This window comes from Ciconia boyciana, chromosome 4 (genome assembly GCF_034638445.1).
Source record: "Ciconia boyciana chromosome 4, ASM3463844v1, whole genome shotgun sequence".
In the NCBI taxonomy this organism is placed as follows: Eukaryota; Metazoa; Chordata; class Aves; order Ciconiiformes; family Ciconiidae; genus Ciconia; species Ciconia boyciana.
In genome coordinates this window covers 92,062,860-92,085,130 of record NC_132937.1, presented here as the reverse complement: position 1 = coordinate 92,085,130, position 22,271 = coordinate 92,062,860, and the positions used below count along the sequence as shown (strand labels likewise).

At 37.6% G+C, this 22,271-nt stretch overlaps 1 protein-coding gene across 2 annotated transcripts; it reads right to left on the bottom strand.

Moving 5' to 3' along the window:
• Window positions 1–181: 181 nt before the first annotated feature.
• SMC2 (structural maintenance of chromosomes 2) lies at window positions 182–22,218 on the bottom strand. Of its 2 annotated transcripts, XM_072860601.1 has the most exons (26): window positions 22,095–22,218; window positions 21,221–21,462; window positions 20,166–20,315; window positions 19,323–19,445; window positions 18,354–18,392; window positions 18,045–18,155; window positions 17,823–17,867; window positions 17,080–17,313; window positions 16,245–16,394; window positions 15,350–15,583; window positions 14,271–14,430; window positions 12,194–12,311; window positions 11,265–11,403; window positions 10,897–11,016; window positions 10,388–10,592; window positions 9,700–9,835; window positions 8,541–8,665; window positions 7,494–7,687; window positions 7,062–7,205; window positions 6,606–6,800; window positions 5,852–6,052; window positions 4,994–5,110; window positions 3,491–3,651; window positions 2,496–2,643; window positions 1,452–1,598; window positions 182–519 (listed from the first exon to the last, which is right to left on the bottom strand). In XM_072860601.1, exons 2-26 carry the CDS (start codon window positions 21,386–21,388, stop codon window positions 514–516), a joined length of 3,570 nt encoding a protein of 1,189 aa, XP_072716702.1. In that variant the 5' UTR covers window positions 21,389–21,462; window positions 22,095–22,218; the 3' UTR covers window positions 182–513. The 2 variants fall into 2 exon arrangements, with proteins under 2 accessions (XP_072716702.1, XP_072716701.1); XM_072860600.1 differs by lacking the exon at window positions 182–519 and having other exon boundaries at window positions 825–1,598.
• Between the last annotated feature and the right edge of the window lie 53 nt (window positions 22,219–22,271).

Below are 22,271 nucleotides of genomic sequence, written 5' to 3'. Positions count from 1 at the left end.
TGAATTTGTTTTTTAAGCCAACAGCTTGGTCTCTTGCAACCAGGCAGGGTTATGGGATGTATGTATATTTATTTATTATATACATTAAAAAACCATGTATAATTATGTTCCATGTATATATAATATATACATATATGTGGAAGATAATTGAAAATACATTTAAATAATATTCAAGAACTTAACATTTCCAAACTATTCCAGACATGGACACATCCCCCCCAAACCAGCCTCAATTAAATTTACTTTACTAAATGGTATTCTGAAAGGAAGAAAAAGAGAAAAAAAATCAGCTAAGCAGAGGAGAGCGATGGATGTTCATGGATGTTAGCTATCAGCTGGCTGCAGCATCATCTGGAAAGACGAACGTTGTCAGACCCTGCACCCCCAAAACATGGAGCCTCTCCGCTGCTGCTGCTGGGTCCACGTCCCTCTCTCCCAGGTCCTCATCCCTCTGTGGCGCTGTGACTAGAGCTGGATTTCTGCCGTCTGAGCGCCAGCTGCACAGGCACATTATTATTTCTGGCCAGCGAAGGCAGCAGGATAACAGTATTTGGGTTAATTGGTAAGGGAAGACAAGGGAAAGGGAGGTGGTGGGGAAAAAAAAAAAAAAAAAACACACAACACATCAGGATGTCTGAATTTGAGTATGACCATCCATGTCTAAAAATACTTAAGATTTACCACTAGTGTTTAGAGTATACAGAGTTAAATAATCAAACTTTGAGAAATACAGCAGGAAGTTCAAAATTGAGGAAGTGTTTAATTCTGAGTAGGCACTGTTCAATGAAAAACAGGGGAAGGAAAGCACATACACAATCAGGCTGTGTAGTTGACAATATTTATTCATAAAAACATCAGTGCAGCAAATTACAAAAATCTTAAAAATAACTTGGGAGTTAAAATTGTTGACAATTGCCTTGCTTCTTAGAAAACAATTATAGTAGCTTAAAAATTGGTATGCTGCTTTTCTGTGGTATTTGACAACCGGAGATGAAGACAGTGTTCACACTTCACAGCAGGTTTTCTGAATGCCATGAACACTGCAAGTCAAATCAGATTTTCCTCATTCAAAGGCTTCAGTTCCTCCCTTTGAGCTTACAGAGCTACTGTTAATGTACGTTTACGTGTAAATGCTTATAGAGGGATTACAGAATTACTTACGGGACACCAAGAAGAATAAATGTGGCCAGTTTAGCTAATACTAACAGGCAAGAGTCTCCTGTGAATTTCAATTCCTAATGGGGTGCAGATATGAACTAAAAAAGCTAAGGCATAACAAAATCTACAAGATTGAAAATACTTTTTTTAAAAAAAACCTAACATTAGAGAGTTTCTCCCTGGCCTAGCTACAGACTGGGGACAGAGAACACTTAAGAAGCTGCTACTACACGTGAAGGGCCAGTGGAGAAGCTTCCCAGTTCTGCAGGTCCTCTCTTGTCAGTCTTACGTACTTTCTGGGCTTTCTCGAGGGCAGCTCCACTATTTCTGCTTTGAAACTGTTCGTATCTTGCAATAGTGGATACGCCATCCACAAACTTGGTCTTGTAGAGGACATTGGCGTTGTTAAACATTCCATCCTTCAAGGACACCACAATAAACTAAAACAAACCAGAAAGCTTAAAGTAAATGCTGCCATCCAAATAAAGACTTTAAACAACACTGGAAAAGGCTTCTAAAAGGAGGATTCCTTTTACTTTATTTGGCTAATATCTTGGTGGTAATTCTTAAAAAAATATTCTAAATAACAACTGAAGCCTAACAGAATGTGCTAAGCAGGTTAACATACACCCACGGGCCAGACGTTTTCTGCAGCTAACCATGCACAGCTCTGTCCATATCCCAGCGCTTGGCCTGGGATACAGGACACAACAGAGAACACCCATTCATGGTGCATCAATCACTGGAAAAAGTGTTGCCACAAATTGTGTAAGAATGCAGGATCTTTCATAGTCTAAAGATACTGCTCAAATTACTTTACAATACTGGTACAAATGTTCCCCTCCTCTCTCTCATAATTTGGAAAGGTCACGTCCTACCACCAAAAAGAGATGGGTACTTGCCTTTCACTCAGAGTAATAAGTTTCTTCGGTTCTACAGATTTTTTTCATGCATAGGCCACAGTGATAGAGAAATTCTTTATGCTAGTGCCTGGCTTATTTCAACAGGGTCAAAAATAAAATATTTTTAAAGCTCAAGTTAAGGAACTCCAGAAAAAAACCAAATCAGGATGTGGGTCATGCCTGAAATTGATCGTATCACAGATATTCTTCCTATTACTACCTGTTTTTTAATGCAGCAGCGGCTACATTAAAATATAACACTTAGCAGTTTCACAGTAGCCATATCATGAGTGTAACTTCCAGTTGAAACAACTTAGAAATACAATGCACATCTCTGAATAAAATACTTGAACAGCTGAGACTCCTCAGCAGCAGACTGCCTCTGAACACAATGAAGTGCATAAATAGATGATCACAATAGTTTCAAGATCATACCTGAGAGTGTCTGAAATGAGTATGAAGCATCTGCCCAATATTCTGGGTATGCGAGAGATCAAGGGCTGCATCCACTTCATCCAAGATGTAAATTGGGGCAGGTTTGAAGAGGAGCATGGATAAGATCAAGGACAAGGCCACCAATGATCTAATATAGAGAACAAGAAAGTTATGTTTTACCTTCTTGTTTGAGAGGCTTTGGCTTATGAAAACATTTGTTTGGTAGTAACAAAATGCTCTCTCAAAAGCAGATTCAGGCTATGAGTTCTGAAGAGACAGAATGACAGCTTCTGCCACAACTTCTGATTTCAAAATGTGAAGCCTTCTGCCAGAAACGGCAAATGTTACCTACTCTTTTATCAGAAGATCAGGTTAGTTGGGTGATGATATTTAAAATCATGCTGAGTTTTGCAGTGCTGTTTTTCAACATACAGTTCTTGAAGCATTCTGTCCTTCAGAAAGTTCTGTATCTCTGTCTCACCTCTTCCTAAATTCTGTCTCTACTTTTCAATTTGTTAGGTTTTTCCTTCCAAGTTGCAAAGAAGCACATACCCTACAGAGTAGCTGTAATCACTGGAGAAGAAAACTGTTACCGTGACACTACTTTGACACCGGGACAGAACTTGTCTATATAGATTTTTGAGATTACAACTCAAAGGCTGGAGCATTTAATTCAACAGTACCTCAGTACTACCTAGAGTTAAACTAACTGCAGTTTTCTCACCATTCAACTCATTTTTTGGTCACTTCTCCACGGAACAAAATCTTGTTATCATATGCCAAGTAATGCATTGTTCTAAGTTGGATTCCTCTTTGAACTGAACTGAATTAATAATGCTTTCAATATTAAGTCAGGTTGGAAGGAGAAAGGAGTCCCTAACTTGACTAGGGAAAAGATTCATTTCTTGCTTTTCTGAACTATAATCAGCTAGACATATCAATTATATGTACAACTGCAATGGAAAACAAACAAAAACCCCACAAAGTTCGCCAACCTTTGTCCTCCACTAAGTTCTGTTAAGTTTTCCTTCCAGGTGTTTCCTAAGGCAACTCTGAACTCCAGACCATCCAAGGTATTCTGGGTTTTACAGGCTACTAGCATAGCTTTGGCTCCTGGTAGAAGTGTTGAGAAAATTGAACCGAAGTCTTCATTCACCTGGAAGTCAGACCATAAAAGATGTATGTACATGCCTTGAATCAAGAGCACAAACAGCTAAAAACTTAGTGGTAAGCTGCACTATGCTCTAGATGTCTTGCCCAATTTAACCCAATCACTTCTTATGTCTTGAAGATTAGCACATACAGGATAGTGAGAAAATGTTAGCATATGGAATCTTTTATTTTCTCCGTACTGAAAAGAGAAGCAACACTCAGAGAGAGAGAGAGAGAGAGAGATGTAGGCCACCCTACACTAAGCATTTTAGAAGGATCAAATGAAAACAATATTGGAAGGCTTCTTTATGCTATCAGCCAGGGAAATAGTTATGCCCTACCTCAGATTTATTAACTGGTAAATTGTGATTTCCCTCAATTGAAGGACTATTAAAAGCATAAGCACCTTGTAAGAGGCACACACTGGCATCCTCCCCTCTCCTTTTTTTCCCAGGATTACTTAAGCAATGTCAAGGTATTGGATGGGACACAACTTTGTAAATGTACGTTAAAATTTCCTAATTCAAGGAATGGATCTGAGAACGCACTTATTCCACCACCCGTGATGCTTTTAAGCACAATTCACTAATTTTTGCCAAACAAGATTTTGCAGTGAAAAGGTACCATTTTGTCAGTGATATCTTGAGTACAGACTGAAACTTCATTTGTGAATAACTTAATCTTAGATATAATCGATCTTCTCAAAGGCCAAAAAGTACACGTTATCCTGGTACAGCAGAAAAGAATGTGTAAAGAACTTTCCATGTAGAAAGGGAAAATTTTATACTTTTGTTATAGTTCATGATATGAGAGATCTAGTTAAGAAGGCAGAGTGCTTAGATAACAGAAACATAGATCAGCTGTTGCTCTATTCCAGTATTGCCCATCCTATCAGTGACAGGAACAGTAGCCCAGGTCCACAGCCCCACATTGTATGGGGCTACACAGAACCAGAAGATTTTAACTCTGGTCAAATATTGGTTTAAGCAAACAAAAAGAAAGATAGACTGAATCACTGTTTTGTCCAACTTCCATGTGAGAGACAATGATTTCAGCATGCCAGTAGCTTAACCTTCCTTAAATTTTTGTGGGCACTAAAAGGGAATGGTGAAGTAGTTTTGCAGGTTTAACTGTATCTTTACAATTCTCAGAGAATTAATCTTATTCTTAAGAATGAGATGAAACAGGAGAAATTAAGTGGTTGTTTTGTAGTTTAAGCACTAGGCAAGGGAGATTAGTTCTGGAAAGTGACATCTTTTCTTTTTCCATAGAAATATGCAAAACAGTAATCTAAGATAAATCTCATCCTCTGCTAAAATGTGAAGATTAGATTTCAAGTGTCATACCTTTTTCCAAGCAACATGTAAAGCTTCAGTTTTCTTCTGGTCAAGCTCTTCAATAGTTGCAAGAATTTTTGACTTGTCATTCTCTACAATTCTTTTTTTCTTCATTAAGTCATTGTACTGGTGCAAGGAGAAGAAAAGATTGATTTCAATGAACTTAGTGCTCAAATACATTTTGTGCTAATCTTATAGTTTCACTGTTTATCGTTTTTGTAACTATGAAATAGCCATTAACCACAAGATTGAAATCCAAAGCATTCATTTAGCTGTATCCAGGTTTTAAGTTTTAGGATATTATTTGCAAATTAAAGCATTAGAATTTTCAACAATCGGCAAAGGGGAAGACCAACATTACTCTGAAAGTCACACTTCATTTTCAAGTTAAACATGTTTCATTTGCCTTTCCACAGAAGAGAGGATGTTTCTGGAGACTGATATGAAGAACAGGCCAATTCTAATAATGAAACAGTACTAGAAAAAGTTGAAGTGTCAGTTAGTGGACAATTTGAGACAAACCTGGAATAGCCTCAAGATACAGATAAATTCGAGACAACTCTGGAATACCTTCAAGCTATTGTGCTTGAAGATGAGCAGTTTTTTGAGCTGCAACCTTTGGTAAAGTATGTAATTCTCAGCTACTGTAATGGATACCACAAAGCTTGCCTGATGCTGCTGCTGCCAACTTAGGATGGACTGGGATAGGGAGGAATAAAATTATTCTTTTTACCATCCAAAGTCAAGATTATGCATAACCTAGAAAACTAGTGCACAAATGAATAGTTCAAAAATGTAAGATTAGTATAAAAGATCTAACAAAGGTTTCCTGCTGTCTCACAAAGATTTAAAGCAGAAAATGTTTACCTTCTCCTCTGTCTCAGAAAGCATATTCATAGCTCTCATGTTCACGTTCCTTCCCAACTTCTCTTTTTTCTCCTGCAATTTCTGCAGCTTCTGACCTGCTTCTTTAGGATTGTTAGTTTCAAAGTCATAGGCTGTGTTTGGCTGACCAAAAAGTGATTTCTCTGAAGCTATCCACTCATACTCTTTCAGCATTTTGGTCACCTGTAAACAAGAAGATATGCTGAAGCTTTTTTTTTTCCTTCTCAAATGTGAATGAAAAATAATTAAAAAAAAAAAAATCAACATGCTGAAATTACTCTACAGCATTAATTCTTCTATCCCAACGCAGCACAGGTGTGTACCTTTACAACGCTTCATATGATTTCCAAGACTGTACGTGAACCAAGATTTTAAGGGAGCTTTCACATATACCTATCACACTTACTTGGAACAGGTTTTTCTATATCTGGACTAAGCCATTGTCACCAAATCTCTGGATTAGCTTCTTTAATTAGTTACCTAATTTATCCATAGAGTCAGAATGTTCTTCTCATTGATCACCTTCTCACTGTGATCTATTCTCTATTAGTCAGTACTGATAAGCTCTGTTACAATTTACAATTTCCACCCCCTCCTCCTGGGATAAAACTTTTCACATCAAGAGCTGCAAATATGACAGTGCTTATTAAGAAAAAAGGCTATTTCCTTTGCATGTGGCAAGGGAAATAACCACTCTTCGTCACAAGATGCAAGGAAAAGCACAGTTCTGAAATACCTTGGCAGCAGCATCAGCGCTCTCTTGTTGATGTTTGCTGATGTTATGTTCTAATGTTTTAATCTTAAGCTGTAATTCATTACTTTGTTCTCTGTATTTTACTATCTCTGTGGATTTGGCTTGAATTGCTTTATCCTGTAACACAATTACTTCCTTTTGCTTGGCCAGCTCCTTCTGTGATTTCTCTACAGATTCCTGAAAAGCAAATCAAACAGCCATTTATTAGCTTCTTTTAAAGGCTGGTGTTAGACAGTTGTTAGAAGAGAAGGACATAGCAAGGAAGGAGAAAAAATTCACATGTGGTAATGAAGCCAAAAAATAACTACCTAGGCTAAACATAATTGAGTGCTGGCAAGAAAATCTGAACAACAAAATACACATCATAATTTGAGCTTTAGGGGATTATTATCTTCAGTCACATCAACACAGATAATGAAACACAGTATTCACTTTTACCTCTGTCTTAGACACCTCAGCTGCCATAGCAAGAACTTGCTCTTGGTAGGATTTGATTGCTTTATTTGCAGCCTCTATCTGTTCTTTATAGGAGGTCTGTTCTTGTTTTAGCTGTTCAAGTTCCAGAACTAAAGCTTCAACTTCCTAGAGAGATGTTTTCAAATTTATTACAGTTATACTTAAATGGAAAGAGTTAAGATTCAGTTTGACGTAGTAAATGCTGTAGAAGATTAACAGTACCCGTTCTTCAGCAAGCGGACAATGTCACAACAACAAAAAAAAGCAAGCATCAGCAATTTCTATGTCAGTGACTACAGAGTAATACATCAAGTTCCAAAAGTGACAGTATTAAAACTTGAGGAGAATCAAACTTTCTGATTACTGCAACCACTTTTGACATTGAGAAAATTGCCAACAAAGGTTAAGTTTTACCTGCTTCTTTTCTTTCATTTTTTTGCTTGAAGTATCTGCCTTTTTCTTGGCACTATCTAGTTTCTGCTGGGCATTTTTTAGTTCTTTTTCACGTTCTGCTGCTGCATTTTTCATTTTATTCTCTAATACCTTGTATTTGTCTTCTGCTTTCTTTTGGTTCTCTTCAGTTTTCTTTAATGTCTCTTCACACTCCGCTGAATCAAGAAGTACAGTACTGAGATTGGGCATTGTTCTTATCTTTAAATTTACATCCTGAACTCCAACTGAAATAAGTCCGTGTCTGCCTCTAACAGGAAAAAAGTGATTGTACCACAGCTATTTCAATGATTACTCTAAGACAGTGTGCTTTTGTTACCAGTTATTGGTAGGGCACCAAATAGACAACCAGTCATTAAAATTAATGAAAATAAGCCTTTTTTCTTTTTTTGACAGGGCAAGTATATGCCAAATCGCATGTTCAAGAAGTAATTAATCAGATGGCTGCCTAATAAGGTATCACCTCATCCCTACAATACTATGTCAACATATGTATCACTTCTGTCCATGTTTTTTCTTTAGATGTTTTACTTGTTGCTGCATTTGCTTCCTTTTACATTTTTCCTTAGCTAACGAACTGTACTTCTTTCCAATGCTTTCTTGTTAGGCAAACTATTTATATTGCTAACCTTAAATACCTACAGAAACAGATGGCTTGGAAAAAACAAAGATTACTCAAATATGGGACTAAATCCATTTTAAAACTTCCCTGCAAAGCCATTTTTCTTTTTATTATAAAGTATATAAAACACTTAAGAATATAGCCTTTACTACAAGAGAATGACCAACCTTATGTGACACCTCTTGCACCTCTATGCAAGTCTATTGTGGTTCTGTATTTGTTACATATTCCAAAATATAAAGTGTATTTTTGGAATATACTTTATATAGTATTTTCAAAGCGAGAAATATTTTTTTCTTAAGCAAAGATTGTGCTACTCAAACAGCCAAATATCCATCTCATTCTCAGCAACTAGTTTTCAGTTAAAAGATTAAGAACACATTTGTCACCAATGGTTTTCTTCAGGGCAAGCAGCTCTTCCTCTTGTTTGTGATAAGCACTTTGATGAAGCTTTGTTTGCAACAGCTGCACTTCCTCAGACTTCATCTCCCACTGCTGCTTCAGTTGCCGGTACCTTTGGAGACAGTAATGATACACACTGCTATAATGAAGAGTACCCAGCACTTCAGTTTCAAACTTGAAAGAAGTACATATAGAAATAAGTAGATAAAGAAATACTTATATTCCCATTCTAATGTGAAATACAATCATGACTATAGGACTAATAAGCTTAAATGCATGAAAGGCTGATAGAATTTCTTTAATAGCAATTGTGATGTTTGTAGGTATGTAAGTTATTACATATATAATTCCTGGTTATGTAGGCCCAATAACATATATTAAAAACAAACAAATGCAACACATGGAATTTGGCAACAACTTAGAGCTCATGTTTTTCCAACTGGTAGCATGACTGACTCTAGGCTGAAGCATTAAAGAAAAAACATCTAAAAGCAAAAATAATTTCTTCCTTTTCATCATATTACTGGAAGTCTATTACAACTCAAAACAATTTGAAAAATAAATCCAGCTGATAGATAGCATATTACACAACACTACCTCCTTATGGGATTTTTACAGAAGTCACTAAACACAATTTTATATTCCATCTTTTAAAAAGATCTTCAATAACTGAGTAGCTGAAAATCAAATATACTTAAAATTATTTAATTTAGATCCTTACAGCATTATAACTCAGATATTCCTCTTCAGTATCTTTATATTTTCTTGGGAGAAAAAGAAGAGCTATCACAAACTGAAACTCTGTACGAGTGTTTACAAAATGTGACTGGAACAGATCCATTCTTCAGTGGACTTCACAAAACTTTGGAAAACTTCAAGTGGTTTCAAGTAGACATCACTGTATGCCTTTTTTTTTTCCTGTATTACCCAAAACACATTTTTCTTGCATGTGTTATCTAAAAATTAAATTTGCGTGTTGATTGCTGTACTGACAAATTAAATTGGGGGATGGGAGAGCGAGGAAAGGAATAATTTTTTTCACATTACATTCTGAACAGACCCTATGCCCTCCAAAAATACTTCTTCATATTACATTTACTCAGTCACATAAGAGAAACGATAGTCATTTTATAGGGCAAACCTTACTTTTCAGCAACATTCTTCAAGCTTGCCAGCTCATTCTCTACAGTCTCAAGTTCAGATTCCTTTGTTTTGAGTTCTATTTCAATGTCTTTCATTTCTTGAAGTTTAGACAATATTGGTGCAGCCTGGGAGCACGCACCTGTTCATTGAAAAAAAAGCAAAGTCAAAGTAATTGGAATTAGACTAGTGGATTCACCACAGGCAAATAGCAAACTCTAAACATTAATAATGATGCAGGTTGGTGATTTGTTTTAGTTACAAAACAGAAAGGCAGCTAGGACAGAGTTACAGTGGTTGTCAGTGGAGAAAGACTACCTCCTCTCTTACAGAATTTAGTTCTGCAGACTTTGAATACTACATGTGCATTTCTTGTGAAATCAACTAACTTTTCATAATTTACGAAATTATCTCAAAGCATTTCTCCTTCCAAGAGGATTATATGGCCAAATAAGATTTAAGTATTTAAAATCTAAACTACTTTATGCAAGTAGTTTGCCATTAATTTTTTCTTAGTCTAATCAATCTTATTTCAGCTCAAAACTGACAAATCTTTGCTCAAACAGATCATCTTATCCCCAGCATGAGTCTAAACAAAAAGGTTACCGTTCATTTTTATAAAAAACATGCAGAGCAGCAAACAAACAAAGCAACAGACACACAGTATTATTATATGAATAAAACCAGCAATTGCCTCCATGCAGAGTGCCCTGGGGGTCAAACACATCTCCATCAAGTGTAACACTTCTTGTCATTATCCTTTTGTCAAAGGTCACTTTCTTAGCGTTATCCATGTTATTACAGATCAGTGTTGTTCCAAAGACATATTCCATTGCTTTCTGCAGTTCAGATTCATATCCAACTAGAGAAAGGGCTAAATCCACGTTACCATGACCAGCCTAGAAAGCAAATGAAATGCAATTAGTATCCCTTAAGTTATAAGAATTTTCAAATTTAATTTGTCTTCTTTTGATAAAAACAACATTACATTTTAAAACAATTTCAGTTAAAAGTGGAATAATTAATATCCATTTAAACATTGCATAGCTGAAAGGACACAAAGGAAAAAAATAAAATCAAGATACCCTTAAACCTTACAGAAAGTATTAGTATAGCCATTAAGAAGCCTATGTTTTTAGCAAAGAAACAAAATGAAAAAGGTACACAAGCAAAATAGTGTAAATAGTGTATTTATTTACATACCAAGGTTTGGGCCAACTGGACAGTGTCTTGTCCAACACACCTGGCTGAAATTTTGTTTAGTGGAATGATGGTGTATCGACGCTTTAGTTCACCCTTTTCTAAAAGCTTTTTGCCAGTGACCTCAAACGAGAAGAGTTACAAAGCATACCTGAATACATAACTGATTTAGTAAAGTAAGACAAGAGGGCTTTGCAAGAGGAATACATTGTTGCCAGTAACTATGCCTGACTCTCTTGACTTAATTTAAACATGTACATTGGTCCAAACCACCTCTTAAACATTCAGTAACAATGCACATGCTTGCTAACCCTGAATCACAAGACCTCATCTCAACATTCAGGAGTTCTGTATTAAAGTAATAAACATACCTCTGTGTCCACAATAATGTTATAGAGTTTCCCTCCAGCCACCACTTCTAGGGCTTTTGCCTTGGATAGATCTTTCACAGTGATAAGAGACACAACAGGGCCTTTCACATGGTTTGGATTCCAATTTTTTTCCGGATCTCTTAAAATAAATTTAAATTATGATAGTCACATGTTTGTTTGTCTCCCACACCACTTAAAAAAAATTATATTTAAAAATTCACACTGCTTATTATATTGGTATAAGAAATTCTAAATTCTATCAAGAAAAAATACAGATAAAATGGTTAAATTAAATACTTCAGGGCAAGAGACTTCCCAAGAAAGAGTCAGTTACAGTCATTAGAAGAATGTCCTTCCTGATTTTGGTATAATTTGTTCACACAATTTTCGATTTATTTTTACTATGGGTCCTATTATTAGCACAGCTATAGGAATATGTTCAGACTGATTATTACAGAAGGAAATAAATCTGGGGATATATATATATTTGATTAGTGGAGACAGATAACAATGCTGACCTCCACAGGGCAAGTCTACTCACAGTCCTCAGACAGGCCTCTGAAAAGTAACGATTACATATTTTTGCAGTTTAGACCTTTGGTTTCTATGGTTTTAGCTACTGAAGTTGAGTTATGGCTTGCAAACACCATCATACAAAACTTTTAAATTCCAGTGATTTTGATAAGGCTGTTGTTTAAGAATGACTGTATTACTGTCCCTGCTGCCCATTAATTCAGTTAACATTTCTTGACTTCCCCTCGCTTCCCCCTTCACTTGCATCACAGGTAAGATAGTCATTATTCACTGGCACTAAAAGGAAAGCAACAGCTAAGCAATTGATGGAATTAGCCCCTAAGTCCCATAAGCCACACATAAAACGCCCCAAAAAGCACTTTCAAACGTCTTTTAGGATCACACTGAGATCTTACTTGTACTCAAACTGTAGATGAGGAAACTTTGCCATTAAGCCTTCATGCAATTCTCTCAGTTGGCTGATGTCACGAGTCAATGCCTTCTTTTTTGCTAAAAGGGCTTCTTCTTTCTCTTCTTAAGAGTTGAACACAAGCAGCAGACAAACACCCAGAGCACAGAAAGCTATTAGCTTAAAAATTGGTATGCTACACTGTTTATCTAAATCTATGTAAAGAATACTTAATTGAAAGACTTTCTAAAATTCTTCGTAAATTTCCAGTTTAGACAAATTAACACCATCACAATACCAAACATGCAAAGAGAGAGTTTAAAGTCTAATGTGCTTCTCTGAATGTCATTCTGGAATACCAATTTACAGTTTTGAGTAGCTTCTGCAACAAATGTTATCTGGAATGAGAAATGGACTTTAAGAAGTGTTTTAGGTAGGGAAAACCAGGAAGGAATAGGGAGGTTGGTCACTTTTTCCATTTAAATTTTAGATGGAATTTAAATTTTCCATCAACCTTTAAAACAATTGGCCTGAAGTTTATAAAATCAGATTATTTTAAACTATTTTCTGTGGAAGACAAGAGCTTGCAGAGCTTTGGCCAGAGAAACTTCTTTGTGCATGAAAACACCATACTTGGTTTTTCAGTTCCTTCTTGTATTGGGTCTGGCTGGGATGGAGTTAACTTTCCCCATAGCAGCTCTCATAGTGCTGTGCTTTGTATTTCTAGTAGAACGGTGTTGATAACACACCAGTGTTTTGGCTACTGCTGAGCAGCGCTCGCACAGCATCAAGGCTGTCCCTCCAACCTCTGCTCCAAAGGCCAGTAGGCTGGCGGCGGGCAAGAGGTGGGGAGGGGACATAGCCAGGACAGCTGACCCAAGCAATATTCCATACCATATGAAGTCGTGCTCAGCAATAAAAGCTAAGAGACAGGAAGAGGGGATGGGGCTTTCATTATTAAGGCATTTGTATTCCAGACCAGTCGCTACACGTACTGAGGCTCTACTTCCCAGGAAGTGGCTGGACAGTGCCTGCTGATAGGAAGCAGAGAGTAAATATTTTTTGTTTTCTTTTGCTTCTGTGTCCAACAGAGCCAGTTCCAGCAGGCTCCAAGACAGACCCTCCGCTGGCCAAGGCTGAGCGCCTCTGTGATAACATATTTAAGAAGGGGAAAAAAAAAAAAACTGCTGTGGAACAGCAACTGCAGCTGGCAAGAGGAGTAAGAATATGTGAGAGAAACAACCCTGCAGACACCCAGGTCAGTGAAGAAGGAGGGGGAGGAGGTGCTCCAGGCACCAGAGCAGAGATTCCCCTGCAGCCTGTGGTGAAGACCATGGTGAGACAGGCTGTCCCCTGCAGCCCATGGAGGTCCACGGTGGAGCAGATAGCCACCTGCAGACCATGGAGGACCCCACACCAGAGCTGGTGGATGTGCCCAAAGGAAGCTGTGAGAAAGCCCGCACTGGAGCGGGCTCCTAGCAGGACTTGTGACCTCGTGGGGGACCCACGCTGGAGCAGTCTGTTCCTGAAGGACTGCACCCTGTGGAAGGGACCCACACTGGAGCAGTTCATGAAGTACAGCCCATGGGAAGGACTCACGTTGGAGAAGCTCACGGAGGACTGTCTCCCATGGGTAGGAGCAGGGGAAGAGTGTGAGGAGGGAGTGGCAGAGGCAATCCATAATGAACTGACTGCCAACTCCATTCCCCATCCCCTGCACCGCTCGGGGGGACAAGGTAGAGAAAATTGGGAGTGAAGTTGAGCCCGGGAAGAAGGGAGGGGTAAGGTCTTTTAAGATTTTGTTTTATTTCTCATTACCCTACCCTGATTTGATTGGTAAGAAATTAAATTAATTTCCCCAAGTTGAGGTTGTCTTGCCCATGACAGTAATTGGTGAATGATCTCTCCCTGTCCTTATCTCAACACACAAGCCTTTCATCATATTTTCTCTCCCCTGTGCAGCTGAGGAGGGGGAGTGATAGAGCAGCTTTGGTGGGCACCTCGCATCCAGCCAGGGTCAACCCACCACAATTCTACTTCTTTTCAGATTCCCCCAAAATTATGCACCAGAAATCCATACAGACCTTCATAGTTCAGCTTCTTCATTTGGTTCTCTAGTTTTTCTTTTGTTTTTCTGACAGCTTCAAGTGCTTCTTGGTCTTTCTTGTAGCCTCCATCCATCTTTTTTACTTCAGCTTGTTTTGTCTTTAATTCTTGTTGTGCATAATTCAACTTCATTTGAGCCTGTAAGGAGTAAGAAAATATGGAACCAGAAGATCTTCAAAGCAAATCTTGCAAGTACAGATTTAGAACAATTGCACTAACAAGGTGCTCATATAAGTTGTAGAAGTTTCCACTGGTTGCAGAAATGCCAAAAAGCAGCCCTGGCTTTTGAAAGTAAGGGTTTGGAAATAAATAAAGTGATTTGGAAATAAAGAAATAAGGTGGTTTGGAAATAAAAACATCAATCATGTATTGGGATACAATAACTCATATTAGCAGATGAATAGAGTCCGAGAAGAAACAAGGTAAAATAATGTGGGACACAGCTGTCCTTGCTATTTTCCCCAAAAGAGTTTTTCCTTAAGTGAGACAAGCAAGGTGCACTTTCAACTTGAAAAATTTAAATTCCACCGAGAGAACTATCCCAGCAGGAGTTTCCTATCATAAGACAAAAGAAGTGGCATCTGTTTCAGTTGCGTGACTAGCACACAATTTAACTGAGGAGAAAACAGTTTCCTCTGAACTCTCCATTCACAGTCTCAGGCATCTTTATTTTGATTCCATCAAGTTTTACTGTAGAAATCTCCATAGTATGAATGTGTATCGTGGACAGCAGTCTTAATTTCTTCCTATCCAATACCGTCAGTCATTTGAGTACCGTGAGTTCTACTTTATGTCTCAAATGCCAGTTTGTATACTTCCTCACAGTAATGTTATAGATTTCCCCTGTTTGTCTATATTTATGCAAGGATTTTTATTTTTTTAATGACCTGTTTTATCAAAAAGTCACCTTAATGCATATGCCAACTTGTAAAATATCTTACATAGATAATCTGCAAATCTTTCCACTGACCTTTCAAGAGTGTGTCATTTGGTTTTCAGACAGTTTTCAAAAGAAGCAGGAAGGCTGCTCTGAGACAGGCAGAGCTTTTTTTCTTACCTGTTTAGCCTCTGTTACTGCTTTGCTGATTTCATTTTTGCAGGTCATCATCTGCCCAGCAAGAGTAGCCTCCTCCCCATCATCATTGCTGGACAAGCCAGCAGACACAGCATTAAAATGCTGTTGTGCTGCAGCTAAAGCACCTGCATCTTTTTCACTTGCTTCCTGTAGAGCATTTAGTTCTTCCTCTATCTTCTTTACTTCCTTCTCCTTTGACACTAATGCTTTAGAATCCTTCAGCAAAACAAAGAACAAAAACAAAAAAAGGAAGAGAGAGCCTGAGTACCATTAAGTTTAAATTCACGTTTAGATGAGGAGCTATGAGTAGTTTCATCAACTACATTGCTATGACACTTTGCCAGATTTTGTGATCTTGCAATTTGCCTTTGCATGTTTTCAAGTGTGTACTTGCCCCATGAGTGAACTGAAGATCTACAGAAAGATTAAATACAGGAAGAGATGACAACTGCCCAAGAACTAGGAGAAATAGCTCTTTCTTCCCAATATATAAAAAGTAACGTATTATTCAGTGCTTTTCTTGCATTAAAAAATAAATCAACAGTCAGAAATACGCAATGTAGAAATTTCTCCTTTAATTTTAAGAATACCACATGTCCAGAGAGCATAATACTTTTGAAGCTATAGGGATCTCTCCTGAGCTTAATAGAAGGTTGGTAATCATAAAGAGTTGCACTTTCTTTGTATATGCATCACGTTTGTTTCTAATAGGAACGTACTACCTATGCTGAACAAATCAAACAATGCCCTTACCATTTGTTTCTGCTTTCCTGATGTAATTCTTGCCAATCATAGGATTTTTCTTATCATAATAGTTAAGAAAAAACAGCTGTTCCCCTCAATCTGAATTAAAGAAAATTATATACAAAGGTCTTACCTCCTGCATACTTTTTACCAGTTCTTTGTACTTATTCTCTTCACTTTTTAAGTTTTGCTTCTTGAGATCAAGGGCACTTTGTGCTTTAGTATTAATTCTTTTAACTTCTGAAAGAGCATCTTCCAGTGAACGGAGCGTACCACCAACTTCCTACAATCAGAAATAAAGGAAATTTAATTTAGCTTAAGAAACTGATACAGTATTTGTAATATTTCATCTTCTGTTCACAGCTATATGTAGAAGAGATAAATATCTGATCAAGCAGGCAGTTAGACTGCAGTGCAAACAGGTCAGAACATCTCTTCCCTCTGAAATCCAAACTAACTTGAAGCCACTACTGAAGCCCCACATCATCCCATATCATGGGACACTGTCCCTGAACGAAAGCTGCATTTAGGCATCCAAAGACCCTACGGGCCATCCTATATCTAACCAAATTTACTGCCCCCAAAACTGAGGTTAGTACTGATTTTTGCTGAACAAGAATTTCCTACTTGAAGTGTATTTCTTTTCAGAATCAACAAAAAGGGAGAAACAAAATCTCTGGCAAAACTTACATTGAATGCACAGAGTGGAAACGTGATGGCAAACTGTTTCTGTTCTTCAGTTATTATTCATTTACAGCGATTGGATGTAAAACATTTCAGACAAATGAAAACTTTACATGGATGTCTTTTACACAATGGCTAAGAATGACAATGAGCAGTGTATAATCTAAAAAGCCCACCAGAAGAAGATAAAAATTCAAGGGTATATTATCTGTAAAAATAATTCCCTTCTCATATAACTCCTTGTATTCAGATATTCAGATGAGCACGACTCTATTCTCACTTACCTTATCCCTTTTCTTTTCCATCTCCACTATTTCTTCGTGAAGTTGTTTCACCTGCTTTTCACTTTCAGCCATTGATTCCCGAAGCTCTTCTACATTAGCCTGCATTTCCTTTAATACTTCAGCAGAGGATAGCTTTGTCTTTTCAGCCAGAACAAACTGATAAGCTATACAGAAGCGGCTTAAGTGTTCTATTGCTCGTATTACTTTTTGGTATTCTAGATAGCATGATCGTTCCTGAAAAGACATCAATAAAAAAACCTTCTAAAACTTGATGGAAAAATAATATTAAGTAGGACTGTTACAGAAATCTTCTAAGCACTTCTACTAACATTATTATTTGTAGATAAGAGGGAGGATTTTCCATGTTAAGTAATATATTCGTTATTGTACATTGCAGGCCCGCTTAGGAAAATCTTAGATAAAACAACACTTGTACAATTGATTGTACCTCAGAAATATCACTTGACACAAGTTTTTTAGGAACTAAGATATGCTTTTATCTTCTATTTTTATCTAGTTCTCTTGTTTTCTTCCTTCTCCCTACATTCCTCTCTAGGATTTCGTGGAAGTCCTGAATGTCACATTTTCTGTATTTGGACAAAAGATAAAATTTATCTCTCTGAAAAGATTCTACAAAGCTTGAAAACATGCTATTGCTTTAGCCATCACATACTGGCTCAGGGTAGCTGAAAATATTTTTCCAGTACTTTAAGGGCCCTACCACTCTTCTAATTTTTTCATACCTCTTTCAGTTTCTGTAAAGTTGGAGTGATCTCCTCATTTAAGACCTGAAACACAAACAGAACATTTATATCCAGATTTTTAAAACTCTTATATGTTGAAGCATGAATACCTAGTTCCAGGTGCAGAAATTAAATATTCTACAAGTTAAAAACCACACTACACTAGTTATTAATTTATCTTTAACAAATATAAAATAAAGTATACTTTCCAACATGTAGTACCATTTCAATGTTTTTCAGTTTGGCTTCCTTCTTCTCTATGGTTTTCTGGACAGCTATTTTCTTGCACTCATACATCCTAGTACCAGCTGCTTCCTCAATCATAGCTAAAATCTAAAATAAAGCAATGCGACAAAAATTGGATGTTTCTTCTTACGTTAGATAGGTTCAACTCAGAACTGAGTTGAACATCTTATTTACCCCACATCTTTTTGTCGTCCCTTCCCCGCCCCGTCCCTCCAAAATATTGATTCTTGTCATTTGAAACAAACCAGTAAAAATTCAGACAAAAAACTCCCACAACTTTCTTACCTCTGGTGGTTTCATATTTAGAACTTTGGTAATTCGTCCCTGGTAACAGAAAGATAAAACCAGAATGGTGGTTGTGTACCATGCAATAGCAAAAAAACAAAACAAAACCCCAAACCCCAAAAATCCCACTAATTTGTATACATTACATTATAAGCTCAAATATGATTTTTTTTTTTCTACAAGGATAATCTGCTTTACTGAATTGTTTTGTTCTTGAAAGTTCAAACAAGTCATGTCTTCAGGCAGCAAGCTTGAAATGGCCCTTATACATCTTATCTTAGGCTTGTCCTCCACATTCCTGATTACGTCTTAAAGGAGTAACGTGCATATTTTGTTCTAGAGTCTGAGTTGCTGATGTTGAATAAGCTAAGTTAATCACAAACTGGCTTTCTGGAGATTCAGCTCACATGTAACTAGGGGAAAGCAGAATAGGTGCAAAACTGCCCTCCACCCCCCAGGTTGGGACAGTTTCATTTGAAACAGTAAATCCTGCTGTTTTATTATTCCTTGCAAGTATTTCAGGGACTTGTCTAGTCCCTGTGTTGATGTTTATAAGGATCTTTTCAATTGCTCAGCTCTTTTGTTAATTGTGATTTAAGGTGGCAGGTATATCAACTTCATTCAAAGTACTGTCTAACATGGAATACACATAGTAGGAAAGAAAATATCTGTCTTTTTAGCATAATAATAAAAGCAACACCTATCTGTTAAAGAGATAAAAAGGAAAATAAAATTGGGATATGTTTTATAAAAAGCTTGCTACATGAGGTCTTGTGCTACAAGACACATGTTTTAGGGTCAAACTATGCTGTCCTGGAAATCTTAAGTACTTAACATACATTTGAATTTTACTTGATAAGAAGTTGCTTTTCTCCAATTAGGAAATTAAATGTTCTTCCACTATCTATCCTGCCTCAAATTTAGTGCAACTTCTGTTCTTTTTGGATTTTATAAAGGTGCACACAATACCTGCATAATGAGGAAGTGAGGGTTATTGACATTGAGTCCAACGGAACAGAAGAGATCCTGCACGCGAGTGTTGGTAGCATTCACACCATTGATAAGATACTTATTTCTACCTCCAATGACAACCTGGAGAAGGAAAAGAAATGGAAGACACTTTAAGTAATTTAAAAATGACTTGACATTATAAAAATATAAACTGTAATAAAGAATAAAATAATATATGGGATTTGCTCAGATTTATCTTTGCATACACATACATATGCATACTATATAGAACATCAAAACAGATCTTGTTGGACTGAAGAGACATTTAAAATATCTAACTAAAACATAAGAAAGATCAGTCACTGAGATCAACATTGACAAGAAAATTTCCAAACTCCACAAGTTTTCACTTTTTTTTTTTTGTTAAAAATTTGGGAGACATCTTCATCAGAAAGATAAAGGTTCCTTTGTTCTTGGAGACCAAATTTAACACACAGTTCAGATATTAAGAGGAAAATATGAAAGCAGAAGGAAAATCCACAAAATAGAAAAAAATGGAATTACTTGGGCAATTAGTTTAATATTGTTAAATGTATTACATCAATAATCTTTTCTATGGACTTGCACAGAAATGTAAATATGATGAAATAATGTTCCTAAAGCAAGTTACAATTTTCTATCTAGTACACCGCATCTCCTTCTACAGTTTCTGTTACTAACTACACTGTAGAAACATTGCCTCAATTGCAAAAACTCAGGGACTTTAAAAACTACTTTTTTTTTTTTTTTTGAAAAGTCACTCTGTTGAGCATGGTAAAAATGTATATCGATTACTAAGCAATACAGATATTAAAGACTCACCTGCCTAGTGACGGTGATCTCATCGTTAGCTTCAAAACCCAGTGGACTTAGTTTCTTGTCAGAATTATCAAAGGTAATAGACACAGTTGCTTTAGTAATTCCAGCTTGCCCATTTTTATAAACTAGGTCTTGCAAGTTGGAAGCTCGCACCTAAATCCATGGAACAGATAAATACATTTTTGAAAGAAATTCATTACACAGCTTCAGTACACTAATGTAGGTTTTGGAGAAATTACTGAAAAAAATGCAGATCTAGCTTTAGATTTAAGAGTTCATGTGAGAGACTAACACACGGGAGCTGCAAGGTGCTAGCATTGTAAAACCACAGGCAGAGTATGCCTGTTTAGTTTTAGTGAGCCAGCTAATTCTTTCTGCATGAGACTCCTGACAAAAACTGAACAGAAGTTAAAAAAAAAAAAAAGCCAGATAACTAGTTCAGTCACCAGTATGTTTACTTAAAGAGCATTTATTATTCATAATGCAGTTCACAGGGAAATGAATCAGAAAGTGTTCCTTGGAGGTCTGCTCAATTTGTCTACAACTACAGGTGGGGGGAGGATAAAAAAATCACCTGAAGACTGAGATTCAAACTGTTCTCAGAGCACACAATTTTTTTTTTAGAAGAGTAAAGCAGATATATCATCTTTTAAATAGCAGGCACTGCATGAAAAACAACTTGCTATTTTCTTCTGATGAACCAGTTGATGAAATTTTAAGACCCAATCCCCAAATGAAAAAGTTTATTACAAATAAACAAGTTAGTGCCTTTAGCTGCAAAAGATCTTCAGCTTGAGGCTGCTATCTTTTAAGTGGGTATTTTTAGTTTAATCTTCTAAGCTGCATACTTTGAGCTACTGTATTATACTGATGAAGTTGTAATTCAATCTTTATGAAAGAATGAGCAAGAATGACAGAGACCCAGTTTTATGTAATGGAAAATTCAAATAAATAAAACTTTTTTTTTAATAGAAGCACCACTTCAGGTCTTCCATCAGAGATTACTCAAGAGAGTAATATGAAACGTTGCTGACAGAAGAAAGACCCTCTTGCTTTACCTGTGACAGATTGGTGATTCCCAACAGGAAACAGATTGAGTCCAAGACATTGGACTTGCCACTACCATTCAAGCCAGTAATGGCATTGAATAAAGGATCAAAGTCACGAACTTCCGTCCTCTGAGCATATGATTTAAATCCTTCAAGAACAATTGACTTGATGTACATCTTCTCTATGTTCCTAAGGGACCAGGCAAAGGATTTCTCCAGAGAGTATGAAGAAAGGTGTATTGATTATAATCCTACAGATTTCAAAGAAAAAAAGAAAAAAATAAGCAAACGAATCTTAATGCATGCCAAACAAACAGCTAAATGTGTGAGAAAATGGAAAGAACACATGCCTTTTACAACAAAAAGATTATGCATTTATAAACGGAAAATTCCAAGTAGACCCCAGATTCAGGAAGCATCCCAACAATAACCCATACTCCAACATTTTTAAGAGACGTGACTTGACACAACGCTCATTACGATATTGTTATGAAGACTGTGGCATAACCCTGGTTTCTCACAATGCTGGCCGCTAGTCCATCAGCCAACGAAGGAACGGGAAAGGCCCGGATCTTTCAGAACCCGGCAGAAGGCGAGCCTCCCTTTACAGCCTGCAGGACTGCTACCTGCTCAGCCCCACCGCACCGGAGGGCTGAAGCCCAGAAAAACGACAGCCTCGGCTCCGAGAACACAGCCTCATCACCCCCCTGCCGTCGCCGCCATGGCGCCTGCCCCCATGTTCTCGCCGTCGGCGCCGCGGCTCCCCACAGCCCCACGGGAGCCCCTGCCAAGCGAGCCCTCGCCGGCGTCTCTGACGCCGGAATCAGCCGGGCCCCGCGCCCCGGCCGCGGGCGGGCCGCCTCCCCAAGCCCCGGTGCCTCACCGCCAGCGCCGCTCCCAGCCGCCTGCAACGATTGAATTCTGGCGCCGAGTCGGCGGCCGTTAGAGGAGGCGCCTCCTTCGCGGCTGCCCCGGCGCTGCCTGCCTCGGGCGGCCCAGCTCCTCCCTTCCTGGGGGGACGGGGGAGGGACTAGGTCGGCTCCTCATTCCTTTTCAGCGG